Source organism: Sinocyclocheilus grahami, unplaced genomic scaffold (genome assembly GCF_001515645.1).
Source record: "Sinocyclocheilus grahami isolate Dianchi unplaced genomic scaffold, SAMN03320097.WGS_v1.1 scaffold191.1, whole genome shotgun sequence".
Lineage (NCBI taxonomy): Eukaryota > Metazoa > Chordata > Actinopteri > Cypriniformes > Cyprinidae > Sinocyclocheilus > Sinocyclocheilus grahami.
The window spans coordinates 1772126-1794325 of NW_015505370.1; the positions used below are offsets into that span (position 1 = coordinate 1772126).

The 22200-nt window shown below is 38.4% G+C and overlaps 3 protein-coding genes across 9 annotated transcripts in view; 2 read left to right on the forward strand and 1 right to left on the reverse strand.

The window, feature by feature from the left end:
- The window catches only part of evla (Enah/Vasp-like a), a 35458-nt gene extending 33496 nt beyond the window's left edge, over positions 1-1962 (forward strand). For all 7 annotated transcript variants that reach the window (XM_016285004.1, XM_016285005.1, XM_016285002.1 and 4 more), the window contains 4 exons: positions 137-197; positions 765-825; positions 934-991; positions 1085-1962. In XM_016285004.1, the coding sequence (XP_016140490.1) occupies positions 137-197; positions 765-825; positions 934-991; positions 1085-1122 (218 nt within the window). In that variant the 3' untranslated portion in view covers positions 1123-1962. The remainder of the gene's footprint in view (positions 1-136; positions 198-764; positions 826-933; positions 992-1084) is intronic.
- Positions 1963-2506: 544 nt separating this feature from the next.
- Positions 2507-14717, reverse strand: degs2 (delta(4)-desaturase, sphingolipid 2). Its single transcript, XM_016285011.1, has 3 exons — positions 14598-14717; positions 3913-4655; positions 2507-2915 (listed from the first exon to the last, which is right to left on the reverse strand). The coding sequence occupies exons 1-3, from the start codon at positions 14677-14679 to the stop codon at positions 2772-2774; spliced, it is 969 nt and encodes a 322-aa protein (XP_016140497.1). The 5' UTR covers positions 14680-14717; the 3' UTR covers positions 2507-2771.
- A 2438-nt stretch (positions 14718-17155) lies between these two features.
- yy1a (YY1 transcription factor a) lies at positions 17156-22152 on the forward strand. The gene is made up of 5 exons (XM_016285010.1): positions 17156-17894; positions 19283-19445; positions 19934-19994; positions 20164-20322; positions 20433-22152. The coding sequence occupies exons 1-5, from the start codon at positions 17387-17389 to the stop codon at positions 20613-20615; spliced, it is 1074 nt and encodes a 357-aa protein (XP_016140496.1). The 5' UTR covers positions 17156-17386; the 3' UTR covers positions 20616-22152.
- Positions 22153-22200: the final 48 nt, after the last annotated feature.

The following is a 22200-nucleotide window of genomic DNA, read 5'->3' on the forward strand; positions in this document are numbered from 1 at the left end:
TTTTTTAGGATATTCAGAAAACTAAAAACCTTTTAGTAAAAATATATTAATTTGATCATATATTTTTTATGGTAAATTATGAGATGTATTTAGGTTTGGTGAGCAAAATAAAACTGTTTTTGAATGTTCTCCTCAGATCCTGTGAAGAAGCCATGGGAACGAGCAAACTCTGCAGACAAGTCTTCAGCTGTGTCAAGGTATTTTTAACAGGTTTACTATGCAGTAAACATTTCATTCCTCACTCTGTTCTGTGAGTTCTTTGTCTCTTGACACTTGACTTCTTGTTTCTTGTTATTTTAAAACATTTAGTTCCTTTAAAATTGACATTTGTTGAGGCATTCCCCGAAGGATTGCACCAGAGCAGTGAAATGAATGATTTGGTCAAGCTTAGAGTTTGCATATGTGAGTAAATGTCTGTTGCTCTGTTGCCAATACAAATGGTCATGTTAAGGAAGTAAAGCCCTGGGCAACATGAGCCTGGAATGACCTAAATGCAAACAAAGCCGGTTCTGCTCGCTTACGGACAACCACAAAATGTAGGTTTTATGTTTTGTGTAAGCTTGCATCGAATGTTTTTGTAAACACATGGAAAATGACCTCTTTTGAACTCTTTGAAAAAGAACCGGTTATAAAAACTGAGATTGCATCAAAATGCAATATTAATATTTAATATATCTACACGTTTTTTAAAAGCAAACATGACTTGCAGGTACATTTTTGATCATTCAAATTGCATTTAAATATTTATGATGAACATTGTACAGGGCAAAACCAATCGGAAGCACCAGTGATGCTGAGTCATTTGACTTTGACAGAATGAAACAGGTTAGTTCAGAATATCTTTCAAAATGGCATATTATTGTGCTGTGTATTGTGTAAAAAATGAGGACAGATTGGCCTGCTAACGATGATAAAATCTGTTGTGTTCAAAAGGAGATCTTGGAGGAGGTTGTGCGGGAATTGCAGAAAGTAAAAGAAGAAATCATTGATGGTAAGTTTTAGGATGCATGATCACTTTTAAAAAGAATTATACGCATCTTTTCAGTTCTTGAGAATAATAAACATTTTTCTCTTTTTCGTTTAGCCATTAGAAGGGAACTGCTGAGAATTGGCTCCACATAGTCTTAAGAAATGTCAACGACTACGACAAATGACGACTGAAGGTTTGGGGAAGTACAGGAACGCACACATGAAAATGTTCTCGCAGCATGTCTGCAACGCTATGGAAAATTCAGTTGCAGAAATCTTGTGCAGATACAAGGCATTATTGAGAAGGACAAGGGAAAGCTGAGGAACAGAAGGAATTGGAGCGAGTGATTGTGTGTAGGGATGAGTGAATGAACAAGCAAATGGAAATATAGACCTTCACACTGAAATTTCTATTTCCTCCAGTATGAACGTTGAGACAGTCCACTGTGCAGCTTGCTGCTCTCGCTCTTTCAAGTCTTAAAGTCAACAAATTGGAAATTGATGAAGATATTTTTGTTTTCTAAGTTTTTATCATTTCATTGGTCATTGTTATTATTGTATTATATTAAATGAGAGAGATACAAAGTTGCACGACAGCCTTTTATATTTTATATTACTGCTCTTATTCTTTGGTTTCAAGTACAAACTGCACACATTTGTGCTAAACTGTCAGCAAACTACTATAGTTGAAACAGTTTGAGACATTTTGGTTATTTTGTTTGTTTGTTTTTGGCCAATGCAGAAGTTCAGTAGAACGGATTTGGAGGTATGAGGTTAAATATAGATGCTCTTTTAATGAGCTCAAGAGATGGACATGGAAATATATACGTGTAATATATATATATATATATATATATATATACACACATAACGTTATTGAAAGTGGCTTAAAGTATTAGGTGAATTGTTTGAACGTACAATGTATCCTGGTTTAATTAGGTTGATCCTGATTTTTAAAGTTGATGTTGATATTTCACAGAAATTACAATTAAATTAAACATGTTGAGAGTGAGATTGATGGAATTAAAAGAATTTTAAAAGCTTTTTCTTTTAAACAGTCTTGTCTCATGCGTCTAATAAAAACATTCTCATTGAACATTAAAAAACGACCCCTTACAAAATCTCTCTGCCATTATTCAGATTCATCATGTAAGAAGGAAATTTATTGAAATACATTGTGCTGAACAAATCTATTCCACAACAATATGGTGTTCATAGTTAAACCGTCACAGTGCAAACAACAGAATGTATTAAACAAAATATTTAAAGACTTCTAGTTACACAACAGTGCATAAAACAATTAAATATTCAGTTTTCAAAAAAGCCTCTGATGAAAAGGAATTAAGTCCACTTAATCATTTCATCTCAGCACTTCTTTCCTCAGGTACATATTAACTGGCATCTCAGTAGTTGGATTTAGTTGAGAAAGTGGCAAAGGTGATAATCACAAATAACTGCATTGATATTAAACATGGATACTATAAGAACAACAAAAGATCTAAAAGTTTCATGTCTTAATTAGGTATGAGGCTTAGCTGATTAGCTGGGCTTTGATACACCCAAACAGTAAACCACAAATCATGTAACACGGTCCCAGGCGCAGGGAATGTGCAGTTATTGTTCAAACATTGTACAGATGGATCTATATGAAATGCTGTGACAGAATGAAAAGGGTATGCAGGTTCACGCGTGAAAGGGTTTGTTCCTTTTTAATTTAATGCCTGCAAGTGCCTCACAGATTTGTGTAGAACTTTGTGTAAATACCTTATATATTTGGTTAGATCAGTAGTCTAATACCTAATTCATTCCTTTTTGCCAAGTTTGTATTGTCTCTTGATTCTGGCGTAGGGGCCGATTGCATCATCAAATACAAAGTCCCAGAGCACTCGCATCCAGGAAGTGTGTTGAGGGAGTGAGTCATAGTACTCTGCTGCAATTCTCTTGACCTGCAAAATGGGAAAGGTCAGAAAATAATCAGAAACGTTGATAATGAGATTTCAGTTTATATACAATACAGTATGTGAACCAAAGAATACGAACAAAATACAATACAGCTAATAATTATACTTTACGGTTAAAATTTTAACAGATACAGTACACTGCATGAGTAATCAGTTTACAGACATGCCTTGGGGTTCTTTCACACTGAAGGTGTGAGGTCTATAAGCTATAAATGCAATTAAATTGCCTTATGGACACCGATATCAAATATTAGTCTTTCTAGTTAGTCTCACACATTCTTCCTCTTAATCAGTAACATTGTCAAAATCAATAGAGGGTTTTACATTCCCATGACATTTCCACTTAAGCTCTAGCCTGAAAAGTAAACTTCCTGAGAAGTATTACAATTCTGGGGCCGGATTCACTCAAATTATCTAAAGAAGGAAGTTAATTAGTTTCCTAAGCAAAAAAAAATAAAACATTTTGGAATTGAACTTATGAATTTATCTTAAGAATAAAATTACAGGCTTTGGTGTTATCTGATTGTTTGGCAACTTTAAACTACTTTTCATTAAAAGAAAAGTAGTAGCAATAGAGATGTACAATATATCAGTTACATATCGGTTATTAGTCAATAATCATGATTATTTTATTTTATTGTATTAGTCAGTATTGGATATTTAATTTTGTGTGCTCATTTCCTTTAATTTTACATTTAGATTACATTTCCCGTCATCAATTCGCCTTCATCTTAAAACATTGATTTATTGTTCACTGAATATCCATGAATGCTTAAATATTCATTTTCATACTATACATTATATTATGATGCCTAAATTCACTTGCAATGTGTAAAAGCAAATTATTTCATTTGTTTTATTTCTTTCAACAAAACAAAACAAAAAAAAAAGTATAATTTTAATATCTGCCACAATCTTTGTCTTGGCCAGAATTTGAATACCGCATATTCCTAAAAACACAGAAATATAGCCCAACTCATACCTCAGGTAATTTGCTGCCAGGAATGCTGGGGAAGTCATGGTGCTCCATATGGTATCCTACATTGAAGGTTATTAAGTTGAGAGGGCCATAATAAGAGTAGGTTTCATGACCTTTCATAAACATGTAGTGCTCAGCGATGAAGTGTCCAGAGATGGGATGAAGGCCCATACACAGTATAGAGCCAGCGATGAGGTAGACTATGGGCTTGAGACCCCAAAAATAATAGATGATAATGTCTACCACAAACTGCACGACCGCATTCAGCATCTCCAACCTTGTCACAGGCTTAGGGTTCACCACCAACGGACGGATCGCATAGAACAAAGGCTGGAGAAAGAGCCAGAGCACCTTTCTGGCTGGGGTGCAAAAGAACCAGCCCTCAAGGTCGGTAGGAATATCTACGTCCAATCCATCTCCTCCGAGATAACGATGGTGGTCGATGTGGTATTTCTTGAAGGATGCTGAATAAGGCAAGCCAATCGGGAGATTGGCGAACATGGCGAACCAGCGGTTCCAGCGTGCCCTTTTAGTGCCAAAGGCCACATTGTGTGAAATGTCATGGATGGCTAGGGTCAAAGAGTGGTTGATGCAGCCACCGAACGCATATGCCCAAAACAACACCCATTTCCAGGAGACCTCATGGACCATGTAACACGCCAGGAGCTGGGTGAGTACCATCCCTGACACGACCCACTTCAGCTGGGGATCATGACCCATCAAAGACTTGATTTCAGGATACTTTGCTGAAGAGAGAGAACAATGTTAAAAACATGAGATGATATCTTTGAATAGTAATTACATTTAAAAATATATATGTACACATACAGGTTTTAAGATTTTAATGTTTTTGAAAAAAAGTATCTTATGCTCACCAAAACATCAAAAATGATCAAAAATAAAAGAATATTGTGAAATATTACAACTTAAAATAACTTTTCTATTTAAATATATTTTAAAATGTAATTTATTCCTGTGATGCAAAGTACTTATAAGCTCAGCGGCATTGCAACTATAAGAGCAATTCGCACAAGCATTAGACTACTGCAAACACACTGTAAAGGACAGCGGTCTCGCCTGCATCCTGGATTAACCATACACTCACTGCCAGCATTCATGTCGGTGCTTGTCTCCAGACTGCATTAACAGCAGCCATTCAGCACCGCAGACTCATGGATAGGTGACGGCACTATCACCTAGTAATGTTTACCCCGGGATATGTGACATCCACAGTGTGAGCACTGCACCATCACAGGGTGCTGGTGGCCAAATAATGCATGCGGCAGCAAAACAGACACTATTACATAATGTTGCAACTGGTGGCAAGCCTGACCATGCTGTGCAGTTAATGGTGGCGATCGTGCCAACACCTGTACTTATGTCCACTGCAGCGGCAATGAGTGAGAGCAGAGCAAAGCAAAGCACTCTACCAAAGCCGCAGCCATCAGCCTGAGTGCTTCCTGAGAACTCTTAAAGGCAGAAACTTCTCTGCTCGAAATGAATGGAAGTATAAGTTACAAACTGTGAGCAGCCCTGTGAAATGCGAGCTCGCATCACAACAAAGCCCAGTCACATTCTTTGGATGGTTCAAACATTCCATGAATGTACACATTCGAGGAAAACTGGACTAATGAAATGCAGAATTATGCAGACTAATTGACATGCAACAAGCTTATTGGTGCATACAACATTAAACCAGCTCTTACGAGTGACAATATATTCACTGCGTCCAGCATAAATTTGTTTCGAGAAGAACCAAGATCATAAGTACAAAATCAGGGCAGATTGCTACAGCTGTAGTGCCTGAATCAGGGGTGTTCTTAGGGGGGTGCAACAGGTGCGGTCGCACCGGGACCCGCGCTTGAGGGGGCCCCACGACGAATGGACAGAGGGGGGCCCCGCGCCCTACCTCGCACCAGGTCCTGCGTCAGCCAAGGACAGCCCTGTCCTGAATACTACTGAAATAATAGAACACAGAAAGCTGCGGCATGAATGCTCATCAGTTTTGCATATGCAGTAGCTATTAGTGCTAGCAATGGCACTGCATATCGGCCTATACGACCTAGTTGAAACACGTGCCAGAGAGGGGCATGGCCACAAATATCAAAGAGCATGTCACGCCTCTGTACAATCCGACATGGGCAGAAGCACTTAACTTTATGCTTTTATTTGGAACTTTATCTTACCTGAAGAAAGAGAATAGCCTACTTCACACCCACATGAGAAAGCCGGAGTTCAACACAGAAGGCAGTGGAAGGAAGTGGCCGAAGCATTTTATATAGCACAGACCGCCGCTTTGAGATGAGGGGCTGCTTATATCGCATGAGCGTGTGAGTGGCTAACGCTTTGTACTCAATACATGACCAGTCACCGCTCTGAGGCGGGGAGCTGCATGAGAGTGAGCGAGTGGCCGAAGCTCAATGCTTTACGGAAGGCAGACCGCCGTTCTGAGGTGGGGGGCTGCTTACTGCTTCGAGTGAGTGAGCAATCAAAGCGCTTCCTCCTCTGTGCACAGCAGGTCACAGCAATGAGATCTGCGCACGGCAAACCGCTGCTCTGAGGCAGTGGGGTAGCCTACTTATGTTGGGTGAGTGCCGGTGTCGTGCCGAAAACTTATTGTCGTCCGTTTTACACTTGCCAAAAAGTGAATACAGACTCTCTACTTATTGAGTGAACTGTTCATTCTGCATCAGAATGACTTGATTTCATTAATTGGAGTTATATTTGATAGATTATTGTTCATTCAGTCCTTTTTACCTGTAATACTTTGACAACAACCATGAATGAAATCAAGTCATTTTGAGGCAGAAAGAACAGTTCACTTTTTGGCAAATGTAAAACTGCATTTTATAGGTTTTATTGGCCATTTAAAAGGTATTTCAACGGGTAAAAAGGACTGAATGAGCTAGAATCTATCAAATATAACAATGAATGAAATCAAGTCATTCTGAGGCAGAAAGAAGAGTTCCCTCAATAAGTAGTGTCTGTAGGCTAATCAGTTTTTGGCAAGTGTAAAACGGACGCGGACGGCAATCAGTTTTCGGCAGACGATCAATTTTCGGCACGGCACCGGCAAGGCGCAGGCGGCAACTTTGCTTCTGTACACAGCAGACTGCTGCCCTGAGGCGGGGGGGCTTGCTTATTACTGTGCTCTTGAGTGAGCGACTGGATGTTTTTCCATGCCCGGAGAGGGTTGGGTGAGACGAATGCGGACGCTTAGTCGGCATGAACTCATCACCGGAGTCCATGGTCCACCTGTTATTGATGACAGACGGACTCACGCAGCGCTGCTTCTAAGTGGGCATCGCCCAGGCAGAAACACAGCGGTCCGGAAGGCATCTGAAAGAAATGTCATACTTACTGGAACGCTGCAGGGGAGCGGCAATCCAGGCATCATCCCCCAGATGAGCATACCTCAACGGTGAGCTGTAGCCTAGATGGCTTCTTGTCAGTAGGGGTTCAATCTTCAACTGGCTGGCAGGAGCCGCCACTGACAGGTCACGTGACATGCCAGTGGTTGGTGGCAGCTGCCAGTGCCAAAAAACGTGACCTGTCAGTGGTTGGTGGCAGCTGCCAGTGGCAGGTCACGTGACCTGTCAGTGGCTGGCTGGCAGTATGCCTTAACAAGATCCACTGGCGGATCAGTCAGACAGCCGCCAGAGCGCTCCGAGTTTAACGCGTTCTCTACCACTCTCTCTACAAGGAAATATATTATTTTATGATTATTAATATATTCTTATGGGTCTAGTCTTTTAATTTGTCGACATTTTATAGAGGCTTATTACAAATAAGGTGCCCAAATGGCCGTGATCTGAGGCAATGGTTGTTAGCGCCACCTATTTTGTACGCTTGAACGCCATTGGCAGGCAAATGATCACCCGTGAGATTTCATAAGGCTTCAATAGATTCGAGGAAGGAGGAGATAACCCAAAGTGACATCTTCGATGACGCAGTGTTGAGACCGACTCGAGAGGGAACTTAAAATATATGGCAACAGAAAACAATTATTTTAAATTGTAATAATATTTCACAATAACTGTTTTTACTGTATTTGATCAAATTGGTGAGCATAAAATAACTCAATTATTCCAAACTTTTGGTGACCAGTACACACATTTATATGCATACATGTATGCATTTATGTGCATATAAATAAAAAAAAATCTGAATATTATCATCTGAAAGAGATGACCAAAGGGCCATAAAATACAGCTTTGAATGAAATAGTTTTATTATATGAGAAGCATGAAAGACCACAAAGTGATATGAGAGACATAAAACTACAAGCGTCTCACTACACATAAACAATTACAGTATATACAGTATTGTGCATTCTGCAGTAGCGCAATCATCCTTTAAACCATTATGCTAAAACTGCTGCTTGAGTTCTTGAAATTAGTATCTTGTAATAGAGATGATCATATATCTTTATTGAAGTCTTTTTTATGTTCAAGTATTTGTCAAAGACAGACTGTACTTGAAATTAAGCCTTCACATCCCAATTAAATTACAAAAATTATTAAAGATTATTACTTGCTGTTGCTATAGTGGTAACCTATTAAACATGCTAAGGCACTATGTTGCTTAGGTAGTCAACCACTTACTAATTCTCCACAAGGGACAGACACTCCCCCTGATGGTGTGCCTTTTTAATTAGATTTGTTTGCCCAGCTAATGTTCTGTTTACTCATCATCATTCACCGCTGCAGAATCCCTTTATACAAGTTCCACAAAGCTCTTTCTCACAGTGCTCACTTTCACCTATACAATTACAGGTGACCTGCACGCAAAAATCTGCCATAAGACTTTTTCATGCAATTTGTATAATGTCTGTTTGCAAATTGTTTATATTGCCACATTTTCTACTGGTTTATGCTTAAGTGTATGGTTACATGTGTATCATATATATATATATATATATATTTTTTATTTTTTATTTTTTCATCTAGGGCTATTCACAGTAGGGAAAGTGAAATGGGCACCTCAGCCATTATTGAACAAGGAAATGCTCCTGGTTCAGTTCCATATGTCAAATTATCTGTGTATTTGTTTTCCCTTTACATTTTACATATCAGTCAAACAAATAGCCCTCACAAAACAAGCACAGCTGTGGCTGCCGGCAACACTATAGGGCAGGGTTCCTCAAATCTTGCTCTGGAGGGCCAATGCGCTGCAGAGTTTAGCTCCAACCCTGATCATCTCACCTACCTGTGATTTTCTAATGATCCTGAAGACATTGATTAGCATGCTCAGGTGTGTTTGATTAGGGTTAGAGCTAAACTCTGCAGTAAAGTGGATCTCGTGGGCCAGATTTGAGGATCCCTGCTATAGGGCTTCAAATGCGGTGATGTTCTTGTACACATGTAGGTGGAGATTCTTGGATGCGCCTTTTCCTGCCCCTTGAGCCTCATCTACTCTGAACAAGATCACACCTGTCATGGCTTAATGTCACGGAAACACACAAACAGGTTTATTTGAAACAAAGTGTTTGCGTTTCAGCTTCTGAAAATCACATTTAAGCCTAAAATAATACAACATGCATGCAGTGTTTCTGAACACTGGACAAGTTCACCTGTGTAATGAGTAACCAAATGTCATAAAGTGTGTAAATAAAATTACCACAAACTCCCAAACTCCAGTCAGATGGCAGTACAACCTAAAGTGATGCTTTGGGTTGTACTAAAAAACAAAAACAATCCTATATTGGTCTATGATGACATTTTTATTTTTTGGAATGCAATGACACCATTCAATTTAACACCAGGTTTTCAGCATTACTTATAAAAGATTTTGTATATAATGTTATGTTTTGTATATAATATTATAAACTTTTTTATATATTTTATATATTTTACTTAATATAAAATAATTTATAGAAACTATCATCAACTTTAAATATACAATACAACAGTTTGTAAATAATACTGGCACCCTAATCCTTTCTGCAATAGTCTGAAGACGATAAAAGAATACATTATTAATATTTAACCCTTGTGTTGTGTTCAGAACCCTATCACACTTACGAGGTTACAGAGCAAAAAGGACCCGAACACCACATGAGGGTTAAAAAGCTTGAGGTGTAAAACTACCCATGCAACCTCACAATATCATATCAAAAGGTGTTTTTCAGGGTCTATTGATGGAGAATTACAGTAACAACTCTTGAAATCCTCCAGCAACAAAATTTCCTGAAGTCCTTCAAAAGCTGTGACTCTGCTTGCGAAGCACCACTTCTCAAACAGTACCTGCTTTACTCTTGCAAACTCTGAAAGTTTGGCTAGGCAGCTTTGAACACAGCCTAAACTTTTGCCTGTATGCTTCAGGAACCAATTCATATGCACGGAGCACCGCAGATTTAACAGCGTTATAATCTAATGAACTCTCAACTGGCAACGCCGCACACGTCTCTTCAGCTTTGCCAGCAATATTGCTCTGTACCAAAAGAGACCACAAATCCCTTGGCCAGTTCAATTTTGTGGCAATACACTTGAATGCAATAAAATACGCATCCACTTCACCTTCACGAAAGGGAGGGGCCAATTTTACGTACCTACTCACATCAAAATCTGTCTCTGTCGGCACAGAAACACTGGAAGAGGGAGGACGAGACCTATAGGCAATGGAACCGCCCTACTATGAAGAGTCTGAGCTTCGAGATCCAACTTTCGAAGCTTAATATCTTCGTCCGCCTCAATTTCCAGAGCTTTCAACTTTAACAGCTGAGTTTCATGCTCCTGCTTCTTAAGCTTGAGATCCAATTATTTTAAACGAAGCACAATCAAAGTAGGCTATATCAGAACTCAAATTGCCTCCTTTACTATGAAAGGAAATAGACTCTTCCGACGCAGCTTCCCCGCCAACGTTAGAATCTACTGGCAAAATACCTGCTTGGACAAGCTTTCGGTACAACATCTTTGATGCCTTGTTTCTTTGCCTCCTTGTTGACAGGAATATTAAAAAACTCTGCAATCACAATCAGATCTTTTTTTTCTACACCTGTCAAACTCTTCCACTGTCGGAGACAAAGAAAACTTGACCAAATCAAATTCCATAATTCAATTATAACATACACGCTTCCTCACCCGCACAAGTTCGAAGCTGCCAAGAAACTTATGATAACTATGACAACAAAAGCCAGGTTATCAAACAAAGAACCAAACTACTATGTTCCACGAAATGATTAAACGAATGGACGAGCCCCCAATTTGTTACATCCTGCATGAATCTAGGGGTATAAGCGGACGCAACAAAACAACAAATAATTTAAAGAGCGCTAGTCTGAGTCCTGCTCAGCACCACAAGCAACAAGTTACCATAAAGGTTTTTATTTGACAGCTCATGGAACAAATACAAAAGGTATATTAAAAAATAGGAAGTAGTAAAAAGGGAAGCAATAGTTTCAGGAGAGGGCAAGGCCAAAATAACAAACAAAAAACAAACTAGATAATTTAATCCTCTAACTAATCTAACAAAGAAAAGAAAAATAACAACAGGTTTGTATCCTAACTCCCTTCCTGGCCACAAAACAGGAGAAAACAGGGTTCAAGAAAAATGGCACCCACCTCCCTAGAACTCCCAAATAAACCAAACAATAATAAACAAGTTTGTAGACAATAGCAACAGGCTGGGCTCTTGGGGGAACGTTTTCTCCAACTTTGGTAGTTGCTGCTCTGCTTTTATGCTGGCGCACTCTTAACTGGTAAGCGTAGCTGGGGGCAATCAGCTACCTGCCAGACAGATTGAGTAGGAGGAGCCAAAGGGTTAACAGAGAAAGAAACACAGGGAAAAAAACACAGCTTTTCTGATAAATCATAACAATAAAGACTGCGTCTCTAGACGTAACAAGGGGCAGTTCTTACAGTTCAATGTGATCTGTCAAAAGAGTGCCAGCTTTTTAGTTCCTTATTTCTATACACAAAATAATAAGAAAAAAACACTCTGGCCTTCCATCTTGTGATATGCTGAAATCTCCAAGCTGCTCATAAATGTGTTTTATGAGGAATTGAGCTTGTGACATGATATCTTCACAGTTATGGCCGTAAGACTAGAATGTTGTTACCAAGCAAGACTCACTGCTATTGTGCCAATAATGCATGGAATCAGTTTACACAAATGATCACCTCCTGCAGCCATTGTCTGATAGATGTGAGGCAGGTAAAACATCTGATTCACCGGTCTACACTCGTTATTAGCCTAACTATATTAGACTAAACCTATGGAAAAGTAAGGGAGAGCAGGGCACAAAGTAACACTTTTTGACTTTCTCAAATTGTGTAAATCCACATGGGGTTCAGGGTATAATTTTATAATCCACGGTAATTTCACACTTGTCTAGTACAAATGTCGATTTGTTTCATAATTACAGTGTATAGGTTTTTCTTTATTTACCCTCAAAAACTAGAAGTGAAATGTGACAACATGCCCCGTAGGTGGGGTACATTGTAACATCTGAGGGGCACGTTGTAACATGACCATATAACAGCTTAAAATGTTATCTGATCGAATGAAAAAAGTATACAAGACAAACTAAAATATTTAGTCAATAAAATTAATTATTTCAAATAAAATAATGGCGTTTTTTAAGAACTAAAAATAATCTGATTTTGGAGTTTGACAATGAACACATTGCAACCATGCTTGGGACGGCCCACATAAACGAGCCAAATTGCTTTACATGTCTTGAAATAATAATTTCTTAACATTAAACATTGACTGTCAGTCTTTATTCACCCGTTTCTCGTCGTTTATCATTAAAATGTTTTAAAGTAGATGGTGTGAATTACATCGCTAATGTCATCGAATAGTCTTACTGTCTCCTGATTTAAAATTATTTCAACTGATAAATAACAGATTGGAGATGAAAATAATAGCAGATTTGTCTCATTTTAAATGAGTAATAAAAACTGAGATCAAAAATTGACTTAAGCCAGAAATATAATTTTACTATGGTAAAATAAATGTTCAGCGATATCTTCAAAAAACTTTTGAATTTTGGCGCACTTTTTTTCTCCATATAATGTTGATATAGTAACTAGTAAATGCTGTAAATTTGGTTATGCCAGCATGTGTGGAAATATATAATCCACGCGTGTTACAATTTACCCCGCGTTACTTTGTGTCCCGCGCTGCCCTACGCTTGATCTCGATCACAAGCAGGATGAGGGGAGTTCATATTTAGTATGTATAACACACGATTACAGAGTATGTAAAAAAAAAAAAAAAAAAAACGCATCCTCTTCACACTTACAAGCACACACATACGTACGCACACACGCTCATCGGCACGCGCACACTCTTCCAGAGAAAGTTGTCAGGGGGAGAGCGGGGCACAAAGTAACACTTTTTGACTTTTTCAAATTGTGTAAATCCACATGGGGTTCAGAGTATAATTTTTTTTATCCACAGTAATTTCACATTCGTCTAGTACAAATATGTCGCTTTGTTTCATAATTACAGTGTATACATTTTTCTTTATTTACCCTCAAAAATTGGAAGTGAAATGTGACAACATGCCCCATAGGTGGGGCACATTGTAACAGCCGAGGGGCACGTTGTAACATGACCATATGACAGCTTAAAATGTTATCTGATCGCATGAAAAAAATATACAAGACAAACTAAAATATTTTGTCAACAAAATAAAATAATTATTTATTTCAAATAAAATAATGGCGTTTTTTAAGAATTAAAAATAATCTGATTTTGGAGTTTGACAATGAACACATTGCAACCATGCTTGGGACGGCCCACATAAACTAGCCAAAATGCTTTACATGTCTTGAAACAATAATTTCTTAACATTAAACATTGACTGTCAGTCTTTATTCACCTGTTTCTCGTCGTTTATCATTAAAATGTATTAAAGTAAATAGTGTGAATTACATCGCTAATGTCATAGAATAGCACAGCAGGGCACATTGTAACACAGTGTTACAACATGCCCCATCTGCGCAACTGGAATTTAAAACCGGTTACCGTCTTCTGATAGTTAGCGAAGCATTAAAAAATAATTTAAACTGATAAATAACAGATTGGAGATTAAAATAATAGCATATTTGTCTAATTTTAAATGAGTAATAAAAACTGAGATGAAAAATTTACTTTAGCCAGAAATATAATTTTACTATGGTAAAATAAATGTTCAGCGATATCTTCAAAAAACTTTTGCATTTTGGTGCATTTTTTTTCTCTATATAATGTTGATATAGTAACTAGTAAATGCTGTAAATTTGGTTATGCTAGCATGTGTGGAAATATTTAAACCACCTGTGTTACAACTTACCCCGCGTTACTTTGTGCCCCGCGCTCCCCTAATGTATACGCCTATATGTAGCCTAGTAAGAATCTATATTGAATAACCTTTTTTGAATTTTAAATTAGTTCGGTAAGATATGCACTGATGAAATGTAATCTTAATTGTCCGAATACCTTTATAATCAGAGTTATGCCGTGACATCAGGCACTGGTAATGAGATAAAGTGCTTCTTGCACACAGCCGAGTTATATATATCTTTACCAACACAAAATAAACACCCAGAAAACAAAATCTACACGCTCCCAATTGCTTAAATGGATATTTAAATTCAATTCAAGTCAGTCGGCTAACCGAAATCATATCACGTCTATATTAAGTTCTAGCGAATTCTGCTGACGTACAAGTGTCTTTCTGTTGTTTCATTTAAACGTACCTAATATTTCTTTTCTTCTCCATGTGTGCGGTTGCTCATTATAGACCCACTCAAAGTCCCAGCGTCCAGCTGCTTTGCCCATTTTGACACCTGTGCGCTGCTGGTGTGATGAGCTCAGGTGATTCCTCGCTTAGGCTACTAGACTCGTTTCGGACACGCCCTCTTAGATAAGAGCAGCAGAAGGTGTGCCTGAGAGGGAGTCTATGCCAACGGTAACTAACTTCAACCGAAACCCTAACGAAGTAACGAGATCAAGTTGGTCAGAGAGCAGCCTAGCCCACAGTCTTTCTCGTCCCACTAAGAAAACGGCACCTTGCCTCAGATAACCGTTGACTGTGAAATGTTTGTTAATGATTTTTGAATTTTTACAGTAAAGACTTATTTAAGTTTTATTTATTTATTTTTTCCCAATAATTTACTTCGTTTTCAGTGTCACATTCCAGTAATTCTGGTCTAGACAGGTTTGCGTCGCCTTACCGCGAGAGGGCGTATTTTATTGTACAGTTATGATCCGTGTCGTGTGATTTAATGTATAGAATAGCCTCCTGGGACCCAGGCATAGACTTCTGTCCTCTGTAGAGAACATTATATTTTAGTGAATTTCTCTGAGACCACACATGCCACTGTTTTAAGTCTGGATGTCCTGTACAGAGCACATTCAGGGCTTTTTAGAGATATCAAATGTGGAGATTTGATCATAAACACTCTCTCCTTGCTCTTTAAATATGACTGATATTGACAGAATGATCCAATTTTGCACTCTTAGGGAAATATGATTAGTGTTTTGTAATTCTCATTTAAATCTGGCTAATTTTCAAATTGTTTGTTGTAAAAGAAAAAAACAGAAAAATGTTATGGGGTTTCAAATCGGAATATGACTGTTTGTTACAAAACAGGGCATAATTTTCATACATGTCTTCTGTAGAGGACACCAGGACAAACACCATGTTAATCAGACATTTTGGGGAGACACGACAAGTCAATCAAGAAAGAAATTATAGGTCAACATTACTACGAAATATGAGATATTCTTATGAAAATGTTGCCAAGTTATTACTCCCATTACTACACTTCTTTTTTTCATTATGGTTTGCCCCAAGAACACATTCATATGCAAATTAGATGCAATGTATACAAACATTGTATAGAATGGGAATACCAATTTATGGACATTTAAGTACAGTAGTATATCAAATCATCTTTCATAACATATATATATACATAGTATATATATATATATATATATATACACTTTTTTTTAAATAACTTAGTCCTCACGTCCTCTATTAGAAAATAGAATAAAATATTAATAAAAAATATATATTTTTAAATGTTTTTCTCCATTTGTTTCTAAGCTCCATCCAATGTAATGACATAAAAAAAATTCACAAAACTTTTTTTTTCTGGTTCTCAGGAGGATATAATGCCTAATGAGATAAATGAAAATAAAAAAAGCGAAAAAGAGATACACACATAAATAATAAATAACATTTTATAACTGGTTAAATAATTTAAGCAAACAGACATAAAATCATTATGTCACAAATGCCAGAGTATAAAACAAACAGAAAACAGAAAAATTGTGCCATTTCACCATTTTATTTATTAATGCATTCATTTATTTATTAGTAGCTAACCTAATAACATCACGTTATAATCACATTTTTGCGTTTACAGTGCACATACAAAACATTACAGCATTGTTTAAAGATATGCATTAACAGAAAATACAATGAAGTATGTGTGGAACAGGCCTAAGGAACGTATACAGTATCACTTCCACCTAGTTGTAAAACTATAGTTTCCTCTAAAAAACCAGATGGTGGATCAGCACCTAGAGAGACAACCTCTACAGCCCTGAATGACCACCGGAGAACTAAAGCGGTGCGAAAGGGCCTCATGTCAACTAGATGCGCCCTAAAGACAGATCCCCTGCGAAGACCTTGTCACCTTGTGACCATCGGCACAAGACCACGAGAAACAGACAAGTCCTCTGCACAATCTGACCTGTGTTGCAGCCTGGAATTAAACCACACCATGCTGGTTTCTCCCAAGGTTTTTTCTCCATTTCTGTCACTGATGGAGTTTTGGTTCCTTGTCACTGTCACCTTTAGCTCGCTTATTTGGGGATGCTTGACTGATTGCACAGACATATTGTAAGAGAGCTGAACTGGATGATGACATCACTGAACTGACTTTAGCTGGAAAAATGAGTCTTAATTGTCCTCTTGCATTATTGACAACCTATTTTCCTGTTTGACACTGTAAAGCTGCTTTGACACAATCTGTATTGTTTAAAGCGCTATATAAATAAAGGTGACTTGACTAAAAATCCTCTTTATGTCCATTCAAAACATATTTGCTTATTAACATTTAAATTAACAAAACATTTTCCTTGTTATTACTACATAGGCCTACATGAGTAACCAATATAACTTGATGGATAAATCATATAGATTACTCCATATTCAAAATTAATTATTACATATTTCCTTATTTCAAATTCATATGAAATGTTGCTATTGATATACAGTTTATCAGCTACTGTCAGTGAAGATAAAAACTCGTTGGTGGATAATTTACAAAAGTTTAATGGTGAGAATGAGGTCAAACGTAGACCAAGATCTCGCGAGATTTCGCATGTCTGATGCTCAGGCAGAGTCCGTGAACGGAGTCAGTCAATGTGGGACGGAGTTTTGCCTGTTTGTTAGTGGAGTAGGAGGGAGAACGAGCCGTTGACTTGACACAGGGTTTGCTTGAAAACAGGTCGGAGAGCAAGAAAGCCAAGAATGGCGTCGGGTGAGACACTGTACATTGAAACCGACGGCTCGGAGATGCCGACAGAGATCGTCGAGCTGCACGAAATCGAAGTTGAGACCATCGAGACGACAGTGGTCGGCGGAGACGACGACGAGCACCAGCCGATGATCGCGCTGCAGCCGCTGGTCACAGACGATCCGATCCACGTTAACCATCAGGAGGTGATTCTGGTCCAAACTCGCGAGGAGGTCGTGGGCTGCGATGATTCAGACCTCCACGCAGACGACAGCTTCGAGGACCAGATCCTCATTCCCGTCCCTGTTCCTGTGGCAGAGGAGGAATATATCGAGCAGACTTTAGTGACCGTGTCTGGCAAGAACCCGTCGGGTAGGATGAAGAAAGGGGGAGGCAGCGGGAAAAGAGTGGTCAAAAAGAGCTTCCTAAACTCCGCCGAGGCGAGCGGACGCAAATGGGAGCAGAAGCAAGTGCAGATCAAAACACTGGAGGGGGAGTTTTCCGTCACTATGTGGGCATCGGGTAAGTTTTGACATCGCATCAAGTGCTTTGTTCTCGCGCAGGCCTCGCGTGGGCCCTCTTCCTCTCGAGCTCGTTATAAAGCTGCCGGATAGCCCAGTGTCAGAAACGATTTTCGGATCCGAAAAGCCACGTAGGAGGATGGCCCCGGTCTAAATGTTTTTGTTTTGATGGGAAGCCATGTTTTAAGTGTGGATGGGCGCCGCCATATTCCTCCAGACCATTATGGCGGCGGCCCCGAAACATGGCGGTTCTGTGAGCGGGGAAAGATGGCGGCGGGAGCGGGGAGCGGAGAGAGGCGCTGTGAGTCCGCCGCGCTGCTGCAGGCCGCAATGGCGCAGCTCAGTTTGGAGAAGGGGAGGGACCTAGTCACACGAGCTGCTGCTTGCCTGCAAACCGTGTCTCACGGCGCTTCAATCCCTCGATTAACAAATGTTACCGCGTATTTAAATCTTGTAACTGAGGAATTCAGATACATCTCTAGGAGATGACTGTGCCGCGGGGCGATATTTCTCAGTTACCAGACGAATGCATTTTACGCAGGGATTCTATTAATGCTTAACATATTACATATTTTTATACCAATACATATGCAGATGTTTACAGTGGAAAGCGGTTTTTGGTCAAATACAGAAATATTTATTGTAGCTTTTGCGGTTTTGAAATGTCGGTGTGCAAAAAAGGGCGGTGTGAACTCATAAAAAGATGTTAATTCACTTTGAACCTGGAATTTTTTTATACAGTTTGTAGTTGTCATTTTAGGTAACGTTAAATATTACAAGGGGGCTGAATGTTTTAAATGCTGAAACGTATACAGATGTTTAAACTACGCCACAGTCCACAGCGCTACTGGATGCTGTATTATACATCATGTTATTTTTGTAGCTATGGTTATTGTGCATTAGCAATATATTTTTTAAATTCCCCACTTTCATTGGAGAGAGTTTGGCCTGTAACGACCAAAATGTTTGCCATTTCTTGAATATAAAAATAAAGTACGTGAACGTGGAGCCCAGGTTGAAGTCTCGTTTAAATACGCCGTAAACCCCCACAGACTGCGCATGCGTCTCAGAGGCGGTCATCACGGGTTTGTGTTTTTGTTTTTTTGGGACGCGCACATACTGCTGCACAAGGGGGAAAAAAAGCTTTACGCCAGACGGTTTTTTTTCTTTTTCTTTTTTTTTTACTAATTGCTTATCTGAGACAATAGATACAATTGTTTTATTCTGAAGATGAATCACTCATGACTAGGGTGTTGCTTCATCAGTCGTCAGTTCATTTAGTTTTTGTTTGCTTTATTTGTCCTTAAAGCGTTTAGCTGTTTGTGAATACAGTGTGTGTGTGATTTGATTAAGTACGTTGTTAAACATTGAATCTTGTGTTTTGTACAGATGATAAGAAAGATGTTGATCATGAGACTGAGGTGGAGGAGCAGATTATTGGGGAAAACTCTCCTCCTGACTATTCTGAGTATATGACAGGCAAGAAACTGCCCCCTGGAGGCATACCTGGTATTGACCTGTCAGACCCCAAACAGCTGGCGGAGTTTGCAAGGTGAGTATTTGGCCAAAAGCTTGAAACTTTCTTACAAGCATTTATTGATTTCTTTGGGGTAGAGTTTTATAGTAGGCCCTAAGCATGAGATTAAATGCACATTTTCAACTCCACTGGGCCCAGAAAATAATGATCTCCAGTTTGTTGAGTTGTTTTGCATATATATTTATTTATTATTATTGTTTTTGTGCAGTATATTTGGAAAAACAACAGGAAAAAAAATGGTACCACCATTTTAATTTCCAAAGCCAGTTAATGCCCATTTAAGATGAAATTATTTTTTAGAAACACAGGTCGTTTGAAAGATTTTAATTATGGCCAACTCGTGGAGTCACATGTATATAGATGGTTTACAAGTCAGTCATTTAGCATTTTTTAGTATTCAAAAGCAATGAATTTGATTTGCTTCATGTATTTGTCATTATTGAACTCCTAGAATAAGCAGCATGCACACAAATGTCTTATCCTGAATGTTTTTCACAAAACAGAATGAAGCCTAGAAAAATAAAGGAAGACGACTCTCCAAGGACGATAGCATGTCCTCACAAAGTGAGTGACTGTTTTTTAATCGTTCATGATAATTATGTAAAATTTCTGTATTAGAAGTGCTGATTTAGGATATTGTTTGTCTACAAAGATTCACAAATGAATCCAGTCATCTACATTTTTTTATTTAATTTATCAGGATTTTTAACATTTTAGTTGTGTGTTATCATAGGGTTGCACAAAAATGTTTCGGGACAACTCCGCTATGAGAAAGCACTTGCACACCCATGGGCCACGGGTTCATGTCTGTGCTGAATGTGGGAAGGCGTTTGTGGAAAGTTCCAAGCTAAAACGGCATCAGTTGGTTCATACTGGTGAAAAACCTTTCCAGGTAATCTTTTTGTTCCTTTGTATTAATGTTATTATTCGTATATTATTATAAAACTAGAATATGTTAAATATAAATGATATATGTGCTTTTTTTTACTGTTTCCTCCACAGTGTACATTTGAGGGATGTGGAAAGCGCTTTTCATTGGACTTTAACTTGCGCACACACGTGCGGATTCACACTGGAGACAGACCTTACGTTTGCCCGTTCGATGGCTGTAACAAGAAATTCGCTCAGTCCACCAACCTGAAGTCTCACATTTTGACGCACGCGAAAGCTAAAAACAATCAGTGAGATCGCTCGCTGAGGAAAGTTCCCTTAAAGACTCTGTCTGACAGCTTCCTGCTCCAAAACCCACTTTGTATGTCGTTTCTAGAACCATTCTTTTCTATGAGAATCTCAGCGCACATTTTCATGGGAATTGAAATATGAATGAGGACCTGACACCAAACTTATCCCAACAACCTTCTCACGGTATAGACCTGAGTTAAATAACTTCCCGAGTTATGAGAGTTTCTTCTTTTGAAGATATAATTGATTTTGTGGATCCTCATTCACATACAAGATGCTCATTATCCTGAGCCCAAAGAAGCAAATTGCCCATCGGTGTGTCTGTACCAGTTTGCAAAGACTGCTTTTTAGATGTCTTCAAAGTGTGCATATTGTACACTTTTTAGAGCGTAGAGCTGTCATAATATGTGTGAGTGTGCATGTGTGTGTGTGTGTGTCGTCCCTGAGACTTAAAACCTGTGAATGCTTTTCTTCAAGGAGAATGAGATGCCGTTCAGCTTTTTTTCAATGTAAATATAGCTTTTCTTTGTGAGGTATCCTGTGCAGGTATCTCATTTTGTATACCTGTCCTGTACAAATGTTTTGAAATCATGTAGATAATAGAGATGTTGATTAGATTGTTTAACCAATTAAATCGGTTTTATTCAGCTTCAGGATGCACTGCTACATACACATGCCTTCTTTTGTAACACAATAACAGTCTACTCAGTATGTGAAAAGACACTTTTCCTTCAAATTCTCTAATTTATTTAAAGATATGGAATAAAGCTAAACTCCCCTGTGCAGTTCCCAAGAGCCTGAAGTTCATCGTGCTGTTCAGTAAGCTGAATGTCCTCCAGCGATTGATTTTAAAAGCAAGGATTCGTGAAACTTAAACCCGTATGATATGGGTCTGGTTAAAGGTAAAATTGTCACAGTCATATTTCCTGTAGTAGACAACATTAACAGACAGCAGTGAGCATAATCTCCAACATAACTTGTAACGTATTACATATAAAGGCTTAAAACGGCAAGTATTGCAATGAGAGCATTTAGTTGCCGTTTAATATGCTATTATAAAAATACTCCAGAAATTGTATTACTTGCAGCTAATAATGTTAACAGCATCCTAACTTAGCATATGCACAATATTCCGTTATAAATTGTAAATTACACGATTCATGCCGTTTAAAAATATTTAAGAGGTCCTATTAAGAGCTTGCTCTTGCTGACACAACCTCATGTATCAAGACTTGCAGTGTTACTAGAAACTGGTTATCCTTGCATAACCCTACATTTATTATATTGAATTTTCATCTCATGTACATCCTATAACGGACTTAAGTTTGCATTTAAATAATGGAAAAAAACAAAGCTTTGTTTGAACTTTTTTTCAATGTATGTTTTGTGAGCCTCTTTAAACTGACCTGATCCATGCATCAATACCACATTCTTATTTGCTATTGTAAATATGTTCTGCCAACTCCAAATTACAGTTCAACAAATTGCAATTCCTTCTCGAAAATGTATATTCTTTTGTATGTTTCTGGATAGTATTAAAAAAGCTACTTCAATCCAACACGAAGCACACAAAGGCATTTATTTCAAA

What these genes read in the sequence shown, in the direction of transcription:
- degs2 (XM_016285011.1), bottom strand. Translation starts at nt 14,679, where the DNA reads ATGGGCAAAGCAGCTGGACGCTGGGACTTTGAGTGGGTCTATAATGAG. An exon ending in GAGAAGAAAAGAAATATTAG is followed by an intron (nt 4,656 to 14,597) that starts GTACGTTTAAAT and finishes CTCTCTCTTCAG; the next exon opens with CAAAGTATCCTGAAATCAAG. An exon ending in CTGGCAGCAAATTACCTGAG is followed by an intron (nt 2,916 to 3,912) that starts GTATGAGTTGGG and finishes CCCATTTTGCAG; the next exon opens with GTCAAGAGAATTGCAGCAGA.
- yy1a (XM_016285010.1), top strand. Translation starts at nt 17,387, where the DNA reads ATGGCGTCGGGTGAGACACTGTACATTGAAACCGACGGCTCGGAGATG. An exon ending in CAGCTGGCGGAGTTTGCAAG is followed by an intron (nt 19,446 to 19,933) that starts GTGAGTATTTGG and finishes TTCACAAAACAG; the next exon opens with AATGAAGCCTAGAAAAATAA. An exon ending in CGATAGCATGTCCTCACAAA is followed by an intron (nt 19,995 to 20,163) that starts GTGAGTGACTGT and finishes GTGTTATCATAG; the next exon opens with GGTTGCACAAAAATGTTTCG.